This window comes from Falco punctatus (assembly GCF_963210335.1).
Source record: "Falco punctatus genome assembly, chromosome: 9".
NCBI lineage: Eukaryota > Metazoa > Chordata > Aves > Falconiformes > Falconidae > Falco > Falco punctatus.
The window spans coordinates 3,184,941-3,204,716 of NC_137589.1; the positions used below are offsets into that span (position 1 = coordinate 3,184,941).

The 19,776-nt window shown below is 41.3% G+C and overlaps 1 protein-coding gene across 2 annotated transcripts in view; it reads right to left on the reverse strand.

The window, feature by feature from the left end:
• DOCK1 (dedicator of cytokinesis 1) overlaps nucleotides 1-19,776 on the reverse strand; it is a 317,964-nt gene that overhangs the window by 57,097 nt on the left and 241,091 nt on the right. For both annotated transcript variants that reach the window (XM_080403104.1, XM_080403103.1), the window contains exons 34-38: nucleotides 10,669-10,754; nucleotides 10,323-10,479; nucleotides 6,991-7,031; nucleotides 5,582-5,672; nucleotides 1,327-1,446 (exon numbers count right to left, since the gene is read on the reverse strand). In XM_080403104.1, coding sequence (XP_080259230.1) covers nucleotides 1,327-1,446; nucleotides 5,582-5,672; nucleotides 6,991-7,031; nucleotides 10,323-10,479; nucleotides 10,669-10,754 — 495 coding nt within the window. The remainder of the gene's footprint in view (nucleotides 1-1,326; nucleotides 1,447-5,581; nucleotides 5,673-6,990; nucleotides 7,032-10,322; nucleotides 10,480-10,668; nucleotides 10,755-19,776) is intronic.

Below are 19,776 nucleotides of genomic sequence, written 5' to 3' on the forward strand. Positions count from 1 at the left end.
CGCTATCAGCAGAAATGGGTGGGTGCAACTTTAAGACAGGCTGTTTTCAATATAGATGTCAAGGACGCTGCAGCTTTTAATTTACAGCTAAAATGCACTGGCCTGGTGCTCGGAAGAACAATTCCCACCGCCGGTATGCTAGCACCATAAAAAACTAACTGTGAAGCCATAAAGATGTAAACCAACAAAATAAAAACATGCGACTCCTTTCCAGAGAGGAACGTAATATTAAAATATCCTTTTAAATCAGCTATGACCCTAATCCTAGCGAGGTTCTCCTTACCCACTGTTAGAGGGTTAGTAAAAGCTTTGTGGGCAGCAGCCACGTGCTGTGGGAACCAACACTACCCCCGGCACAGGCACCGCGGCACCCACACGGTCCCAGCCCCACGCGGGCTGTACACTCACAAGTACTATTAAATCACTAAATCTGTCACAGCCTGGAATGACAATATTTTTAGCATCATTTATTAACAACTTCTAAAATGCTGCATTAAGATAAGGGATAAAAATTGACCTTTTAAGCAAAGTTTCTATCAACATACTCATCTGATTCTGCTAAAAACTTGATTGGAAAACAGGAGCTGGTTGGATAATACTCTAGTTCTACCAGAAAATGACATTTATGTTTGCATTACATTTATGCAACAAAGACCGCTTTTCAGAACTCAAGCTTAAGGTTCTGAAATATTCTGACAAAGGCATTTCTACTTCTATATTTAAACATTTCGTGCCTGAAATATCCAAACACTGACACATGCCTACAACCCCCTGTCTACCAAGTCAAGCCCCCTCATCTCTGTGGACAGGTAACACCAGGACTCTCACCTTCCCACTGTGCAATGCTGAATGTAAATCCACCTTGCAATAAAAGATGCAAGTGCAATGAAATATTCTCATTTGAGAATACTTCCGCCTTCTTACGATGCGAACCACAGACAACCATTCGCTGATGAATTATTTTGCATACACGAGAAAAAAACACAAGGGTAGCTGAAGGATTGCATTACCTATTGTAATTGCCAGAAAAAGTCAGTCCCCCAAACTTCATGCATCTCTTTTTTATTTTCTCTGTGGCCATCAGACGCACATATATTCACCCTTAACACAGCAGTTAGAAATGTACCATTGATTTCTTTTTACTTTTCGTTTAGTACATTATCTTTAAGTGCTAGCTGGTGTACCGTTTACATAAAGCACTCCAAATAACTTACAGCAAGTTTAAAGCTCCCTGAAGGTCACTGGATGTAAACTGTTTACTATTCAACGTCTAAGTTAGAGAGAAAAGACATGAAACATATTTGGACTTTTCTCTTCCCTTTTTACCTTGCCCTTGTCAAAGTAATGGATAATTTCTTGATATAGTTGGTCTTTCAACTGTCCTTGAGTCGCAGCCTGGTATCCATCCCGCTGGGTAAGGTGTGCTGCACATGCTTCTTCTGACCACTAAAGCATACAAGAAAGAGGGGAAAAGTGAAAGCAAATAAAAAGTTACAAAATACGTCAGTAAAATGAGCCTAAATAAAATACACATTTTTAATGTAAAGAAGTGGTACCACAGCTAATGCACCCACAACGGTGTTTTGTTTTGTTTTTTTCTGCAGTTGTGTGCTTTGATTCCTTGGGCGCAAGGACCATTTATTTGAATGCTGTAATTGGAGGCTAATTACAGCTATCAGCTGGAAGGAAGCTTCTTAAGGTGGCTTCCTCTCCTGGGTGAGTTTGATGAGACTGACCTTGGCCTGCTGATGGGTACAACCTGCTGCAGGCATAGTGAACACTTGCAGGTTTGTGTTGAGAGAAGCCTCAAAGCTGAGACATGTCAATACAAACGGAAAGGACTGCAGGCACAGAAATTAAATGGCTGAAATTCCTAGAGAAAGTTTGGAGGTATGGAAAAAGCACAACTAACTTTATACAGCCTGTCTGTAATCAGTAGCTCTGGCTCTTCCAGCAAATGCCTAATGGATGAGGAGCAAGGCAGAGATATTAAATTAATTTCCTCCTAGACCCGAGAGGACCAAGCAGTTCCCTACGTCCTTCTCCCAATTCCCTACATCCTTCTCCCATGCACCTGCATATTCTGGTGTCCACTAAGGGAGAAATGCTCTTCTTCCTCTCCCTCCTCTCCTCCCACTAGCATTCCTGATGACCTTCCTGGGGATGAGACCATACTGGAGCCTTTTCCCTAGACAGGATACTAACACTCTCGCCTACCCTTCCACCGCTGTCTATTTCCATGAGGCTAGCAGGAAAATAATACCTCAGAGACTCACAAACCTCTATCAAATCAAATCATAAACTTCCATTAAATCAAATGAAACTGCTCATAAACCGAAAAAGAGACAGACACAGGTGCTCCAATAGGACTTGCTGCCTTAAGAAACCAAGTTAAAAAAAATCAATTCATTAAAGAACTGTTCACTTTCTCCTCTGGAAAACCAAAGCTACTAAAGGAGGAGGACTGCCCACTGAAATGAAATGGTGTAACTTTAGGAAAAGGAAAAAAAAGAGCGTGAAGCGGTCAGCAGCTCACAGATTTATTCACAGAGCTACTATTAAATCATCCAGTCTTAACTCCTATATCTTAAGAAATTTCACATAATTACTTCTGAATTTGGCCAAAACATTTGTGTTGGGCTAAAGCAGACAACTTTGAAGACGAAAGTTGTTTCTGAGCCACACAAACTTCACAGACTCCACAGTGCAATAGCATTTTTGTCAGCATACTAAAACCCACTATCTTCTGATAGTTTTGAACTTCTTAATTCTGACTGCATGGGTTAAAAATCCAACCAGAGCCTCTTTTCTCAAGTCCTCTTCATCAGCTTGCAGCAATCTGGAGAAAACGATGGTGGCTCTCTCTCCACAGAGATGGCCTTCTTGCAAATTTAAAGGTGAAATCCTCGAAACCTCTCAGTCTTGACCTAAATGTGATCCCATTAAAATCAGCGCAATGAAATATAAGTCAAGGATGAGTGTTGGTGAAAATCCTGTCCTCAAGGTCTGACCGAAAAACTCAATTGCTTGAAGTTACACACCCCAACATCACTGCTTCTCAAGCAATACTGAACTCCATACGCTACTAACTACTGGTAGTAACAGGACACCTAGATCTATACATTTTCATGATAAAAAAATTTCAAAGTATAATGTAATTATATTTAGAAACAAACATCCACTTAGTGATGAAAACCTTAGTGATGATAAATACTACCCTTACATTTGCCCTCTTCTATGGATTTGCATTATAAGAAAAGAAAGCTGGCTATTTCTTTCCAGTAAATTAGAGGAGTATATTAAGATACTCATCTGGTCTCTGAAGATGTTCTGTAAGAAAACCCCAAATTGGCTAAACTCTATTTTAAAGTCACAAAAAGCACATTGACTAACAAGTTCAAGCATATAACAGGTAAAAGTTTGAATGATATTTTACGGCGTGGTTCATTCCATCATTTTTCCAGGAAACTCTGCACCTGCGGAAGGGAATGAATGCTTTATCTTGTCTAAAAGGTTCATTCACGTCAAGTGTGATAAGCAAGAATTACAGAATTCCCTCGTGGGAGTAAGAGAGACCTTTATAGCCACCGAGCCAGTGAGCCACTCCAACTTCTACCCACAACTGACGGCACCAGCCTGTGTGATGGAAGGTGTCAGAGCGTCACGTCGTCACCTCCCTGGTACACATCTCAACACAGAAAATTTCATTCCCAAATAAATGACTGTACTCTTCCCTGTGAGGGCAGCGAGGCGCTGGCCCAGGCTGCCCAGAGCAGCTGTGGGTGCCCCATCCCTGGCAGTGCTCAAGGCCAGGCTGGATGGGGCTGGGGGCAGCCTGGGCTGGGGGGAGGGGGCCCTGCACAGGGCACTGGGGTGGAAAGAGATGGTCTTTGAGGTCCCTTCCAGTCCAAACCACTCTGTGATCCTATGATTATACGATCCAGCATGCCATGTGCAACAATCGCCCGTGCTTTCAGTAATGAATAAAGCTATTGCTGCAGTGCTTTTGCACTCCAGATTAATCTTACTGATGTTTTCTTACGTAATAACCCTCTATTTGTTTTAAAACACAGTAAATACATCTCAAAGTGTCTTAATTTAAATTGCACATCTACACTTTGCATCACATTTAGTCTTATTATAGCTTGGATAGAGTTTACTTGATTTTGAGGTACGAAGAATTGCCAGTGCAACCGTCAGAAGTATTTAACACCTTCCACTTTTCAGCTTTTCAAAATAGGTATTTTACACTCACATTTTTCTTGGGATTGCTTAGATCAAACCAAAGATTGCTAAGAGCAATTCGCTGCTTAGAATGAGATAAATTTCCTTTATGAAGTTGGGTACAATTAGCATAGCTTCTGTAGCAATACCGACGGCTTGCAATAATACAGAAGGTTGCAATGTGCTCACCATTGGCATGAGAAGTAGATCAAGGGGGAAATGGAGTTCTCAGTTATTCTGTCCCTGACACTCTGCTCCACACGACTGCGAGCACTACCATCCTTGAAGGAAGAATAAAGAGATCCAGGTCTCCCTGCATCTCTTTCTGCTTGTGGTGAGATGCAAGGAAGAGAATGGGACTAAAGCAAATGCTTCAGAAGATGCTAATTCTTATAAAATGTAGATGTTTACTTTTTATATTGGCTGCTTTTTAAAATTAGAACATAAAATTCCCTGCTAATAACTCGGTGATGACGAGGCTATATTAAACGTAATTTCATGACCCAAGTGTCCGCTGTTCAGTGCGGCATCCTTCTGTATGATGATGTCAGGAACATGGTTGGTACATGTGCTGTGACATTTGTGACAAAATGTTAACAAGCTGCTTGTTAGGGACACCACCATCTATCCAGAAAGTTCTCAGTGAGATTACTGATTATGGATCAGGGCTTCATTACATTTCTGACTGACCCTATATAGTGATAAAATTTTAAATGCTTTACTTACATGCACATTTGTATAGATGGCATGTTATTAATATATATTTCAGGTTACACCAAGACATTCCTTGAAGAACAGCAGTATTGTTATGTCTCTTTAAATGTGCTATGAACCGTGTAACATTCTGTTAAAATTATATGTACCTTTTAAAGACATGAACTTGGAAAGAAGACCATTTGAATCTCCCTCTAATTTCTCAAAATCAAACCTGAATTTATAGATACCCAAGAGTACTCCACAAGTCTGTAGTACTTCCTTATATTGCCTTTGCAGAAAAAAAAAAAATTCTGCAGAGAGCTGATTTACAAAAATGTGTTTAGATGCTTCCACACATTACATAATTTTGATACTTAAGAGCAATTTAAATTACAGCTTTGCAGTCTATAACTTGCAGTCTTGATCATGCTTCCATCCATTTCAGATCAAGACGAGTAAAGCGCGCTCCGACATACACTAACGCCTGAGGGTTGCCTTCCTGGGTGTATTAAATACATGTGCAAAAGATAAAACTGACATAAGAAGCAGCACACAGTTGTTAATTAGATGAAAATGCAGATCTTCTAAGAGTGACAAACAGGACTACTACTGGTTACTGCAAACAGGATTTTCAGAATTTGCAAGGGATGTTGGTGTTTACCTTGAGAAGCTTTGCATGCAGAAGTAACGTGTAGGCAGCTTCTGTATAGTTATCACATTCTTTGTGCAAGTCACACAGCTTATACAGATACCTGCAAGGAACAGAACCAATGGTTTTTACAATGGATTGGCTCTTAAATGTTACAAAATAATTTATTTCTAAGATGGTTCAACTGTATCTTCGGTCAACTAAATATATGTGGGATTATTTAATGCTCATATTTCTATGTGCAGACAACCTTTGGGACCATTTGCATTTCTGTCGTGTTCTTTTTCCAATGCATATAAACGACTTGTGATGAGTAATGAATCCAATACAGATTTTGTGCAAGGGTATCGCTCTAATTGTTCAGCTATGGAGACAGACATGCCTTCTTCCTTAACTTCAATAGCATCACGTCTCTGGGAAGGGGGCTCTCTTCATTTGCTTGTTGGGATTTTTTAGTGACAATTTAAACAAACAAACAAACCAACCCAACACAAAACTATTCACACTGTATTTTGAAAAAGCCAGTGAAAATACAGAACTTTAACATTCATTATGAGACATTGTAAGTTTGTTAACAGAAATAGGAGAGAATTTGGGTGGGGTTTGACAGTGAGAAACAAAATGTCTTTATACAGATGCTGAACAGGGCAGACCTACGACTCACAACCTTACCTGTTTGTCCCCAGCTACCAATCCTGCCTTTTGTTAGATTTCCTTTTCTTTTTGCAAACTAAATAAAGCACTGATTAAACCCATTTAAACAACAGGAAGCGAGTTCACAAGTGAAAATTCTTCCATAAAGGTAACAAGCATCTGAGAATGAATTCATTAATAATATTTAGATACCTAAAATAGCATTAAAAACAAAAGCTTCATCATTTTAGCACAATGGTCTAGCCAATTTTAAGCTGAAGTACAAATAGAGGACTAGGAACCCTGAGGTTTACAAAACCCACAACAGCATATTACCATTTTTACTTTGTGTGAAAATAGATTTTGAAAGGTTCCTAAAAGCTTTAAATTTAAAATTGGTATCAGTCATGATACTATTTAATAGTCCTTTTTACCGCAAGTCACATATTTTGTACCGCACCAGGAGGCAAAATTATTTCATTGCTCAGCTTTCTTTTGACTTATTTATTTTCTTCGTGTGACAACACTCCTGAGTATTTCAGTGTTCACCATAATATAACTGAAGGAGCTGGGGAAGGGGGACAAAAAAAAAAATCTCATGACTAATTCTGATGGACACTGTTCTCCGTGAAGATAAGCTTTTGAATGTACTTAAGGTTCAGTCAAGGTATGTTTTTTCATTACTTCTTTCCCTCCAGCCCCCAAGTGACTTCTTAATATGAAATTAATTTTCTCCAATTACACTACAGTAAATCAAGCAGAGTTTGTCACTGGTCATGTTTACAAACCTTATGTACATTTCTTCTCTCTCAATCTCCTTGTAGAAATTCTGAAAAACAACATAATTTTGTTACAAAATATTTGATTTCACAGTCTGGAATGTATACAGATCATGCTCTAAATAAAAAATTCATAATTGCATAACATCAACCTGAAAACTGCAAAATGAAATTTGCCTCTAGTGATAGAACACAAGTTATTTAACTTATGAAGTCTAATGCTGTGATGTTTCCTGATGTACTGTATAAGGGCTTATGTCTCATTGCAAAGGTTAAGAATTTGCAAGAATAGTAATGCTGGAAATTTGCTTCAGGCATTTGCAAGTCACACATCATTAACTATTTTCAGTTGAAATTTTGTACTATACAAAACCATAATTTTTAAGCAACAGTTGTTCTACGGATTTAAAACTCCAAACCTTAGTTGAGCAATATATCATCTGCTCTTGAATTCTAATGGTTTCTTTGGAAATAAAAAAGTTAGATTAGTGTTATTTATCTGGTTTGATATTCCACACATTATCATCACTCTCTTCAGAAATGTCTGAATGCCTCCGGTCTTGAGATAAACTAGTTAACACTACAAATACTGTAAATGCAATATATGATAAATTGGGTGAGATATTGAAGGCATTTCTGCATCTAATTTAAAGTTTGTCTTCAAAAGTTAAAATGTATCTAAGCAAACAAGATACAAAGAAATTTCTCCTTCTCATGAATTAAAGCATATTTCAATGCTAAATCAAACCAGCCTGAGTAGCCACTAACAGGCGCACAAGCCCAGTACTAGCAGATGCATAAGCCTGATACAAAACTGTTCCCTTCAAAGAGAACCAAAATACAAGACAGAATCTACGTACCACAGCTGGAAAGGATGGATCATTCAGTGGATATCTGACATAACTGCTCGCTGGTTTTGAGTTCAACTCAAAAGACAAACCGAACCACACGCTGCTGTTTTTTCTTACTTGCGTTTTGTTTGCTTTTGTAAATCAGCAGAGACTTCTGAGTCAGGTGGATCAATAATGTAAAGCCATTTTCTCCTAATATTGCTCCCAGCTATTCTGCCCTCCTGATGCAGCTCAAGAAGCAACACCAAATCAACCAGGCTGGGAAGAGGCTTGGGCAGTGTGTTGACACCATCGCATGTTGCATTTGCTACAATTCCCTCTCCTCCAAGGAGCGGCTGCTGGTCCTGCCCCATCCCTGGGGCAGGTTCCCACATCCCCTCATGCTGTGCAGGCCAACACGTGGCTCTGCAGCAAACGGGCCAAGGAACTGGTGGGGATGGAAAATAACCGGATTGGGAGAGCGTGAGCTTTCAGCAAAATCCCTCCTTGGATCTGCTCTGCTACCTGGGCAGCACGCTGGCTTTTGCCAGGATTATCAGGGGTGAGAACAAGCAGATGAGGCAACAAATAGGGCTTTCCCCCCGCCCCCCCCCCCCCCCCCCCCTTTTTTTTTTAACATCAGCACTGGCTTAAATGCATATCAAAACCTCTGAGTTAAACTACAGTCAATACAGGCAAACTTAATCCTATGAAAGCCTCTGCATCGTTAAAGCCCCAATTAAGAACTCTTTTGAGAACTCAGGTGGGAATTGTGCTGAATATCAGCCCTGGGTTGGATTTTCACAAAGGCATAAATTTCACTTCAGGTGCCTGGAGAATGATGAAAAGACTGAGCTGGCCCTGGGAGGGCAAATGGCACTTTAAAATCAAGCAGAAGTTTTAAATCACGCCTACGGAAACCAAAGGCAGGTTCTGCCCCACCATGCTTTCCTTGCAGGCTCCAGCAGCAGGGTCGCGTGTGGATCTCTCACCGTGATTTAACTTGACAGCAGTAAATCACCCACAAAATTTATCATCTGCAAATACTTGAAAAATTCAAATGACAAAAGCCAGCATCATGAGATGCTGTTAGACACACTTAGAGAGAACAAAACCCACCCCCAAGTGTGCCATCAGTCCCCCCCGCAGTTGGTATGGCGAGAATTACTAGGGGGAGACTCAGAGTATGATGATAAAGGAAAGGAGAAATAAATTCACCTTCCTAAGGCAATTGTCCCAGTTTTATAAATTGTTGTCATGTTTCAGAGTGTACGGTGTATGTGATTTTTTAATTTCCTATTTGCTTGGTGTGAACTAGCCGGCTTTTCTAATGCAAATTCTGCTCCGGAGGATGCTATGACTTTTCAGCAGGCAACCTAACGGCACTTGCTAGATCAACAGCCGATGACAACTCTCCAAGCCCCTCCTCTTTTCCCATGTCCTCAACATTCTGATCCGTTTTGATGTGCACAGAGAGGAAAAAAAATCAACCTAAAAATAAAATCCCGATATCTGATTTTGATGCCTCTGTCCTCTCTCCCATTCTAATGGGCACTGCTTCACTTCTTAACGTGACAGTGCAGCACAGGAGCACACACACAGGCTGAGGACATTTGCATTACTTGCAGGTGCTGAAGCTACAAACTACTCAGATCTTTCCAAACCAGCCTGAATGAAATCTATCAGCCATATCACATAACAGTAAATGCTGTCTGTGCCCCATGTACTTCAACAAAATAAAAGCTTTAATAAAGATATAGGGATGAAAGCTCTGAATCCTTAGTGGCTAACGGTTTGGGATTGACTCCTATTGGAAAAATCAAATCTAGCTAGTACGGTGTTTGGGGGACCCTAAAATTTAATTTGACATTTTTACATATGTGCTGATTTTGTGCTAGTAAAATCTCATACTCTAATGCTTCCACCAAAAAGCTTGATGTGCGTGCTACGGGGACAACTTCTACTGCTTCAAGCTCTAGCCTAAACAGACAAAGATTTGTATTGTAGTATAGATACTGCAGAATTTCTGGACCTAAGAGTAGGGAATTCCACATCAGTGAAAAAACCCCGAGCTTTTTCTACTGTGAATGAAATAGTAGCACTCAAATTTCTTCAAAAATTGTGAATATGAGAGGTGAACAATATGCAGAACACAAATGGGATTGCAAATGCATGAAAATGTCAGTAGCAAACTGCCTGTAACTCCAACATTCTGTATGTCAGTGTCTGTCTGCATACAGTCATTCATACATCATTTGTAAGTCAATGAACAGCCCTCAAAGATCAGGCCCTGAAACATGTTTTCTTAAATCTTTCCTTAGAATCAATTAGAGAAATAATAACCCATTTTTTCATAGATTGACCTTCACTGAAAAACAGAAAAAATCCTAAAAGCATTTCAAACTTTCATGAGAATCCCAACAGGTACGCTGTTTTACACAAATCTTTTGTTAAAGAAGTAAAAAGAAGAATGCAGTAGTCATTTCAGGGTGGTGACTTCTCGTGGCTTACCAGCACATTGACGGTGCAGCTCATGCGGTTCTCCTTGTTCTCGTCATGCATTATGGTCCTGTAGTCCAACAACCTCTCCATTAAGCGGACAACAAGTTTCACAAAATTTTCTCCACTCTTAGCAAGGTATTTGTGTTTTCTGCAGTGCTCCAAGAGACTGAAAACCCAATTACATTTGCCTTGTTAATCACATGCAGAAAAAACCCTCGACTCAGGTGTGCAATTTTAAATATTGTGCATCATTAACAGATTTTAATTATTTCTGGGCTACAAAGTTCTTTGTAGCCTAATTGCTCTCTCTCCTGACTTTACTGTGACATAAATCTTGCTGCTGATCAACACTTACATTTTGTCAAATAACACTTTGTACTGTTCATCTCCTCTGCCTCCTTCCACTTCATGATCCAGTTTCGTGATGATCTCATTTTCAAACTATAATTAAACAAAGCAAGCGTAAATAATCAGATGGCAAATATTTCACTTTATTGCTGTAGCCTCAATGGTTCACAGATTGGTTGGGTATCTTGGTGAGGTGCTTAGCCACTATTTTAAAGCTTGGTTGACTTTAAGAGTTTGCATTCTCTGACATCAGACTATTCACAATGATCTCCTGCCCTACAAGGACTTTTTGGTTGAGGAAATCATTGGTCATGTTGTTAAATGAAGTGTAAATATTTGCATTATGGAAAACCAAGTAAGGAGATTAATGACGAGAATGAGGGCAGGGAAAAAGACAACACAAAACCAGGCACAGAATGCCCCCTGCAATAATGGTAATAGCAACAAAAGTAAAATACAAACCTGTTGAAAGCTCTAAGAGTGAGGATATATAACAACTAAGGCTGGGCAACTCAGCCAGATGCACACCCCAGCATCACCAACATCCTTTTTTAGCCTACAGATACTGATCACAGTGGGGCACGACTTGATAAACCCGTTAAAGTCACTGCAGACGGGAAAAAAGCTGTCTCAAACAAGGGTAATGCTTCGATTTGGGCAACAATAAAAGAATGTAAACTTAGGTGGGCATTAGATCATATTTTAAATGTAAACTGGGTAATTCACTGGCTTTTTAACGATTACAGAGGGCTGTACCTTTTGCTGCTATGTTCCCTAGGGCCCAGGTTAGGAAAGAATGCGAACTGGTAGTGGAGGAAGGCTCGCTCCAGAGCCTGCTGCTATGCAACAAACTGGTCTAGACATCTAATTCCTAATTCTTTGTTAAATATGCACAGGCATCTGCACCATCAGTGACATGACCTGCTGTAGAGACCTCAGGCGCAGAGCCCGGGTGAGCAGGGAGCCTGTGGCAGGGGAACGGGAGCCCGTTAGACTGCAGTTTATTGACAGAAGAGTTGTCTTCACGTTTTTTCCCTGCGACTTCCTTAAGCCACCCCTAACTATTCCGATGAGAAGCAAAGGGCCACCTGCACAAGAACAGAGCGTACTAACATTTTGTAAATGTCAAGAGATGTACTTTGCCTCTGCAGTTAATATTAACGGCGAATAATGTACAAATGAAAAAAGAATGGACTGTCTGCGGCTTGATATACTTGCGGACCGAGGACACACTTCCACGACCACAGCAGCAGCCTGTGGACTCCATCTCGAAGCTCTGTTCAAGCCACGAGCCTTCCTTCCCCTTCCCCACCTTTAAGCTGTACCAGTCACATAATGGCATTTCTTACTTTTTTATAAATTATTTTCATTGGTGGAAGTTACCGATGTCACTACATTAGTGACAAAGGCATTAGCTCCTCTGTTACAGCTGCCAGGCAGTGCCCGATCGGCAGAGGGGCTTTCTGTACCTGGGGAAGGCAGGCTTTTGCAGAAAGCCTGGAAGCAAAATTACTTTGCTTTCACCGCGGACAACTGCAGGGAGGCAACAAGGACAACCTCAAAGAGTGCTGCGGTACAGGTCACGTGCTAAAGATGTAGCTGATATCTCTGCTGAAAGGCAAAAATCAAAATCTATGTACCAAGAAAAAAAACCCCAAACATCCCCGCACAGAGCCCTGCCGGCCCAGCAGCCGAGGGCTGATAGCGGGCACGGGGGCAATGGGACCACCATCCCAGAGCACCCAGAGGCCAGGGCTGGGTGGCTGAGCTCGGCTGCGGTGCCACCCACGGCAGGCTGAACCACAAGCACGTGCCACACGTGGCCACCCCACTCGTGCTGCTGCCCTGGCCACAGCACCACTGCTCAGCACTGTGGCCAAGGGGCAGGGGGGACCGTGGGGGACAGGGATTTTCTACACGGGCAGCCCCATGGGGGAGCTGGGGATGACAAGTGGTTATCTCCAGCCAGCAGCGAGGCTCAGAGTGGTTTAGCTAGGAAGAGAAACTGGGTTTCTTTAGTCCACATAGTGAAATTCTGCTGGCATATTAATTTCAGTGAGGAGTACGAGATCACCCTTGCCAGCAGACTCACGTCATGATGAAAGTCTAAGGCAGTGCTTTTCACCACCTTAATTTACATCACCTTGAGGAGGCACAGTAGCTACGTCCATCACCAACCTCCTTCTGCCAAGGTACGTTGCATTTTAAGCTCTGCCCACAGAGTCCCACCTCAGCCAACAGTGTTTATCATAACGCCTCTACCAAGCCCAAACAGACATGCCCTTGGTTGTGCCACAGTCCTTTTCTCCTGAAATAGCTGCTGCGTGCGTGGGGCAAGGTAAACCTGGGCAGAACAAGAGAAAAACCTGCAGCAAGTGAGGGTGAGGAGAAGCATTTCGGCTACCCCTACAGCTGGAGGCACCTGCCTGCTCTCCTGGAAGGACCTCTTCTGCTGAAGCCCACCGCAGCTGTGAACAAACACACGCCGGCCAAGTTGAACCTGCGTACAAAATGTGGCCGTGGGTTGCAGAGAAATTCCTGCTTTGCTAAGAAAAATCCTTTTGAGGGAGAAATACACACTGGTATGAAGGATTTGCTTGACAAACTGTGCCAATGCCAAAGTACTCCTCTTTGTTAGGACAACTCAATCTCTGAGCGTCTGAACAGGCTCAACAGCAGTAATGCAAAAATCCACAGTCAGATCCAGGACACTGCTTTGTCTCCCTTCCAAATCTCCATCTTCTTGTCAGCACCAACTGCAGTAACGTTCACGTAATTTCCTACCTTCACGTGCAAGTCCAGACACTTTGTCCTCTGCATTTGAGTTGGGAAATTTATTTTTACACACCTGGCAGCCTAGAAGAACTGTGTTACAAAGAGAAAAAAAGAAGTATCTGTGCTCTGAGCTCAGTGACTACAAGCTATCGTGATAATAACAGCAGAAAACTGATAATAACTGCTCACCTACTGCTCAGAGCAAATTCAGGCTGTTGTCTAACAACATGCACAAGTCAATCGACCTGCGAGCTGTCAGGAAAGCCGAGCTACAGGCTGTATCGTGCACATAGCGATAAAATCAGCCAAGAGATATTCCATCTCAGAACAATTTTTATTATTATCTGTGACTGTTTTAAAGATGAAACCCCCAAACTCTGATTAAAAAATTGAAAAGGTGCTCTCCTCTTCCCCAAATGATCCCCAGAATCACAGGAACACTGACTGGAAGAGACCTGAAAAGTAATTTTGTCCAGCCTCCCCAGTGATGCAGGATTACTGCCGACACTAGATCTGGCCATCCATGACTTGCTTAGCCAAGTACTGAACATCTCCATGGCTGGGTGAGTCCACAGCCTCTCTGTTCCACTCACTACTTTCCTTGTGAAGAACTGAATGGAAAGCGAAGGGAAATAAAGTTTTTAGTACAATGAATCCCTTATCCAAAAATGACAGGAAAATGACAAAAGGAAGAATAATGCAATCCACCCCCTCTAGGAAGCGCAAACAAGCTGAAACACGTTCCCATAGTACAAGGACATGTCAAGTAAAACACTGAAGCAACAACAATGATGAAACAGAGAAGTTCACAAAATTCATGCTCTCTAATGGGAACAGAAAGAAATTGACTTTCTATACCAATGTGAAAAATGACACTTGCTGTCAGTGTGAGCCCTTTAGGTGGTGTGTTTTTTAGCAAGAGATTACTGAGACAAAGAAGAGCAATTACATTTGTCATACAGGATCTTAAGTATCTTCCTGACACCGTTTTTACTTAAATTTCTGTAAATCTAGGCTTTGTTGGGCCATCTCCCTAACGGCCCTCTTGGGCTGAACAGAACTAGACTTGTGGCATTTCTGGGGTTTTAAGGAGTATTAACAATATCTTTGGTCTTCAATCATTCTTGATACTTCTCAAGGAATCGATATGGTGCTGTCAACGCAAGCTAGATGACTAAACGTTATTTAACATAGTTAAAGTTCCTTCTGCAGTCTTTCCACAGAAGAACGTTTCATCAACACAAGCTGAGGTTTATGGAGCTGTTGTCTTCGAACGTGGCCCTGGAGTTGCACAAGCTCAATGCTCCACGATAGTTCCCCTGGCATCTGATGATAGTCTCGATTTTCCCTTTTCCCCTTTTCTTCTTTTATTTTTCTTCTTTTTTTTTGTTTTTTTTTTTTTTTTTTTGTTTGTTTTTTTTTAAATGCATAGAATAGCACAAAGTAGGCCTGCAACTATTGTGATGGAATTTACTTCCAAATGAAGTAGCGCCCAATTGTCAACGTTTACATTACAGCCAGCGACGTTTGCCGAGGCTCTTTCTGGAGGCTTAGGGGTATATATGGCACAACCAGTGAGTCGCAGTCATATCCTTCTGCTGACAGTGAAAGCTCGAGGGCTGATGGTAGGAAGATTACAGGAAATTATTATTAACGTTTCCTTGCAGTTGATCGAGATCTAAGCTTGTCTTTAGAATGTGTGTTTGAACTAGAGCAAAGAGTATATTCACTGCTTCACCTGTCTGTTACAATCTCCCATCTGGAGAACATAAATCAATGTAAGCTATCCAGCGTCTTCAAGTGTCAGCTCAACTGATCGCTTTTGGTTTTAGGTTTACCTAAAGTGTGGTCAGACTGTATTTGTAGCACTGACCGACAATTTAATCTAGCTGTAGATGAAGACAACTTTCAATTCCCCAAGCTGCTACAAATTTGCTTTGATATGGGATAATAAAGAATTTGCCATATAAAATTTAAATGATGGACAACACCACTAGAAATTAGTCCTAATGCAGAAATGGTACACAGGTCCTATAAAACTTTGTTTAAAGGCTGCTATGAAAGTTGGTGGTAATTCCCAACAGTTTCATCTCATCCCTTTCCTATTTTCCCACAGCATTCTAGTTGGCAAACAGATCTGGTGGCCATGTAATATTGGGTGATGTTGGAGGTCTCTAGTCTTAGAGCATTACCCTTCTCCCTTGCTCTTCAGATGGGAAGAGGGAGGAACACAGATATTCTCCAAAAGGCCAGAAAACAAGAAAAAATTACACATGTACAAATTTCAACCACAGATAATTAAGAATGTTACTTATTAAAATTAATCCTTTTTTGGGGGCTCATTTATTTGAATTTGCACATTCAGTGGGATTACAGAGGAGAATCTGCAGCATCACAGAAACTTGGGCAAGTCAGTAACTTACGTTCTGCCTGCAAACCTACAGCACGGGGAATGGGAGGTGAACATCAGGCTCTGAAGTGGCAAAAAGACTTAATAAGGATTTATAGGTTCTAAAAGTCTAGAAAGATTCAGATAAACTTGGTACTTCTTGTTAAGGAGAATTATATCACTTTGAAATTCATTACTAACCAACATGAAATTACACTGCAAATAAAAAAGCCAGTATGACCAGCCTGATGATATTGAGATTTATTGTTAATTGTTAGAAATTAATTAAAAGGGTTTCCTCTTTATCTCTTCTGGTCTTTACTCATTTAATTCTCTTTACAACAGAATTCTGGCTAGAGGAACTTTAGCTGCAGCCATGGTTTTATTTTAGTAATCATAAACATTATGCATTCATTTATTATGTATTTCTATACGATTTTGCACTATGCATTCATTTATTATGCATTTCCATATGATTCTGTATTATACATTCATTGCTTATGCATTTCTGTATCTTTTCGGCTATGGTTCCATTATGCCAAGTGTCAGTCCAATTTGCAGAAAATAGGACAGATGTGTTGTTGCATTTTTGGGGCTTTTTCATCAGATTATTACTTCTACACAACTCCTTACTCTGCCAGGGTAAGAACACATGCTGGAGCTTGTGTGCTTGTATTGCTGATGCTAACACCACCAGACACTGATGATTCTCCTTAGTAATGCAGTTCAGTCTGAAAACTATAGACATATGGCACTTCTAATGTCTTCTTGCTCATACTGCAGAGTAGGGGGCACACCTCCCAGATTTTGCTTTGAAGGATAAGCATCCTTCCTGCCTTCCTACTTGACGAGGTATGTAATTATGTTGGGGAAGAGAGGCTGGGGCAGTGTTTATAACTGAATCCCTTACCGTAGTTCGTTAATAGGGTTTTTTGGCTCCTGGAGTAAGCTACTCCTACTAATTAATTTGTAACAGATCAGGTAAAATAAATTGTGTTACGATGCGGTGCCTTAAGCTAGAGAGAACCTACCCAACACCTAACCCTGCCTCCTCCCGCTTCCCGCGCACTGTGCTGTACCAGTTCCTGCACTGGTACCTCTCTACGAATGGGTTCAACTCAAAACAAGCAAAACTTTACATCAGCAATGACACGGGGCCAGGACAGGTAAGTTAAAAGCTTTGGGTAGGCAAACAGACAGGAGCGGTCATAGGAAACGGAGCCAGAGCAAGTGCTAGCTGGGAGGAACAGGCAGCAAAACGAGGAAGTCAGGGCTTTTTATGCTCCGAATTCCACATTTCATCTGACTGATTGTTTCATGATGAACCTTCTCTCCTGCTGTAACCGTGGGATCCATCACATTCACCTGACCAGGCCCTGAACAATCAAACCAATTCTCTTTCATCGCTCCTGCGGCTCTGACATATTCCCTTTGATCTGGAGGGTTTGCTAGTAAAACAGGCAAAGGGAAAAAAAGCAGAGTGGAGAAAGAGGCATCTTCTTCTACAGGGAAGCTTCAGTCCCTCCCTGACCTCAGTATCAGATGCATGCTTTGAGGTACAGGCTACTTTGAAGCCTTATATAGGCTTCAAAGCACCTTAAGAGGGAGAGGACAAAAATGGGCAACACCAGCTTTTAATTCAGTGGACCTTTAATTTAGTTCGGTAAAAATGAGAGGAATTTATCTTTTGGATTTTCTCAAGGCTATATACACTGGGAAAATAAATAAATAAAAAAAACAACCAAGCCATTCTGTCTGTTTTACCAGGCAAACCAATTCATACTGAAATTAAGACCACCACAGGGAAAGCTTCTGTTTATAACACAAGCCATCACAGCATTGGTATTCTGCAAAAAATTTAAATTCCTCCCCCACACATCATGAGGTTTATACATCTGCTGGAGAAGTGGAGCCAATCTAAACCCTTGTTGATGTGACTAATAAGGTTAGATAATTGGATTTCTGGCAGATTAGTTTAACAGCAGCCAACCATTCAATTTTGAAGTTCTCCGGGAAAGCAATGCTGGACAATGATAACTGGTAGTGGCATATAGATGACATAACGCAGTACATCACACCAGCACATGCAGTAAGAAAGCTTGCCCAGGCACTGGTAATACTTAAATTATTTTCTATCTATTTCTACCACTTAAACACAAAAGGGACAAAAAAGACGAGCCGGGAAGCTACAGGCCAGGCAGGCCAACTTCAGTTCCTGAGGAAACCACGGAGCAAGCCCTCATGGAAGCTACTCCCAGGTAGACAAAGGGCGAGGAGGTGACTGGGAAAAGCCAGGGTAAATCACAGCTGACCAACCTGGCTGCCTTCTGTGATGATGAATCTATCTGAACAGTGGATGAAGAGCTGTGGTTTTCTCGATCTCAGCAATGTGTTTGGTACAGTCTCCCAGAGCATACTTGTTGACAAGTTGGTAAGATACAGACTGGATAGACAGACTATGAGATTGGTGGAAAATCAGGCTAAACTCCTGATCTCAAGGGACGGTGGTTTAATGACTCTGACAGTCTGAAAGACACCCAAGAAGAAATTGCATAATATTTAAGAAAAAGGAACTTAAAAGTCCTGAGTCTGGGATGGCATAGTTGCAAGTAGCAGTTCAAGATGCTCTGCTGTGAAGCAGCTGGCGCACAGCAAGCTGAACATGAAGCAGCAGCATGTCCCTTCAATGGAGGCAAAATGTGTCCTTGACCAGCAAGAGTACAGCTAGAGGGTCAACAGGATTATTCCACTTGTTGGGCCATGGCTGGAATACTGTGTCCAGCTTTGGCTCCCCCAGCTCAAGAGCACCATTGACAAATCAGAGATGGTCTAATGGAGGGCCACCAAGATGAGTAGAGTATTGGAGAACCTGGCCCGAAGAATGGTGGAAGGAATTGTGTTTGTTCAGCCTAGAGAAAAGCAGACTCAAGCCTTCCAATAGCTAAAAGATGGTTATAGAGGAGATGGAGTGACTCAGCTCACAAGGGTGCACAGTGACAACACAAGCAGCAACAGGGACAAGTTGATTCAGGGAAATTCTGCCTTGATGTAAGAAGAGAAGTCTTAAACACTGGAATAGGTCACTCACAGAAGTGCTGAAACCTCCCTCACTGGAGATAATAAATACTGAGCTTCAGATGGCCCCAGATAACCCAATCTAAGGCCCAGTTTGGACCCAATTACTTCCATAGGTCACGTCCAACCTAGACTCGCTCTATAATTCTCTGCTTTTTACAAGCTGTGATCTTCATTCCCCAAAGACCAATCTGAGATACTCAGCAAAGTCTATGACTACGTTATCTGCAACACTGTAAATGGACAGATTGATTGTACCCCGATAGACACAACTGTGCACTCCAAACGCACTGAGAAAAGGTTTACTGCCTCTGTATCTGTCATATCAATGCTATGTCCATAAAGAAAGAAGCTATACTGACATAAGAAATATATGTCGAGTACCTACAATCCAAGACACCTCTGACTTAAGCATGAGGCATTTTTCTTCTCAAAAGGCAAAAAGAATTTGTGTGAAATATTTAAGCCATTCGTTTATTAAAATCACCCAGCTCTTCTACACAAAGCTGGTTTCCTTCTGTCAAGAAAATATAGGGCCGTAAATTTAGCTATAAAGTTACCCTCAAATTTTTCATGATCCATATAATTGTACAAATAAAAAATGACAAGCAACAAAAGACAGCATCTGACAGGAAACTGTTTAAATGGCCTCCCTGCGAGCGTTTCAATCTTTACAGTATCACTGGAGTCAAACATAAGACTGATTATGCAGTAATTGGATGGATCCAAAATACAGTTCACAACCTCTCCACACACCATCCAGCACAAAACAAATCAAAGTAATAAAGCTGATGTCATTTCCCTTGCTTAAGTCTCTCCACGCAGATATTCATTTACTCTGGATAAAAATTTATAAAGAGCTGGTTATAACAGTTC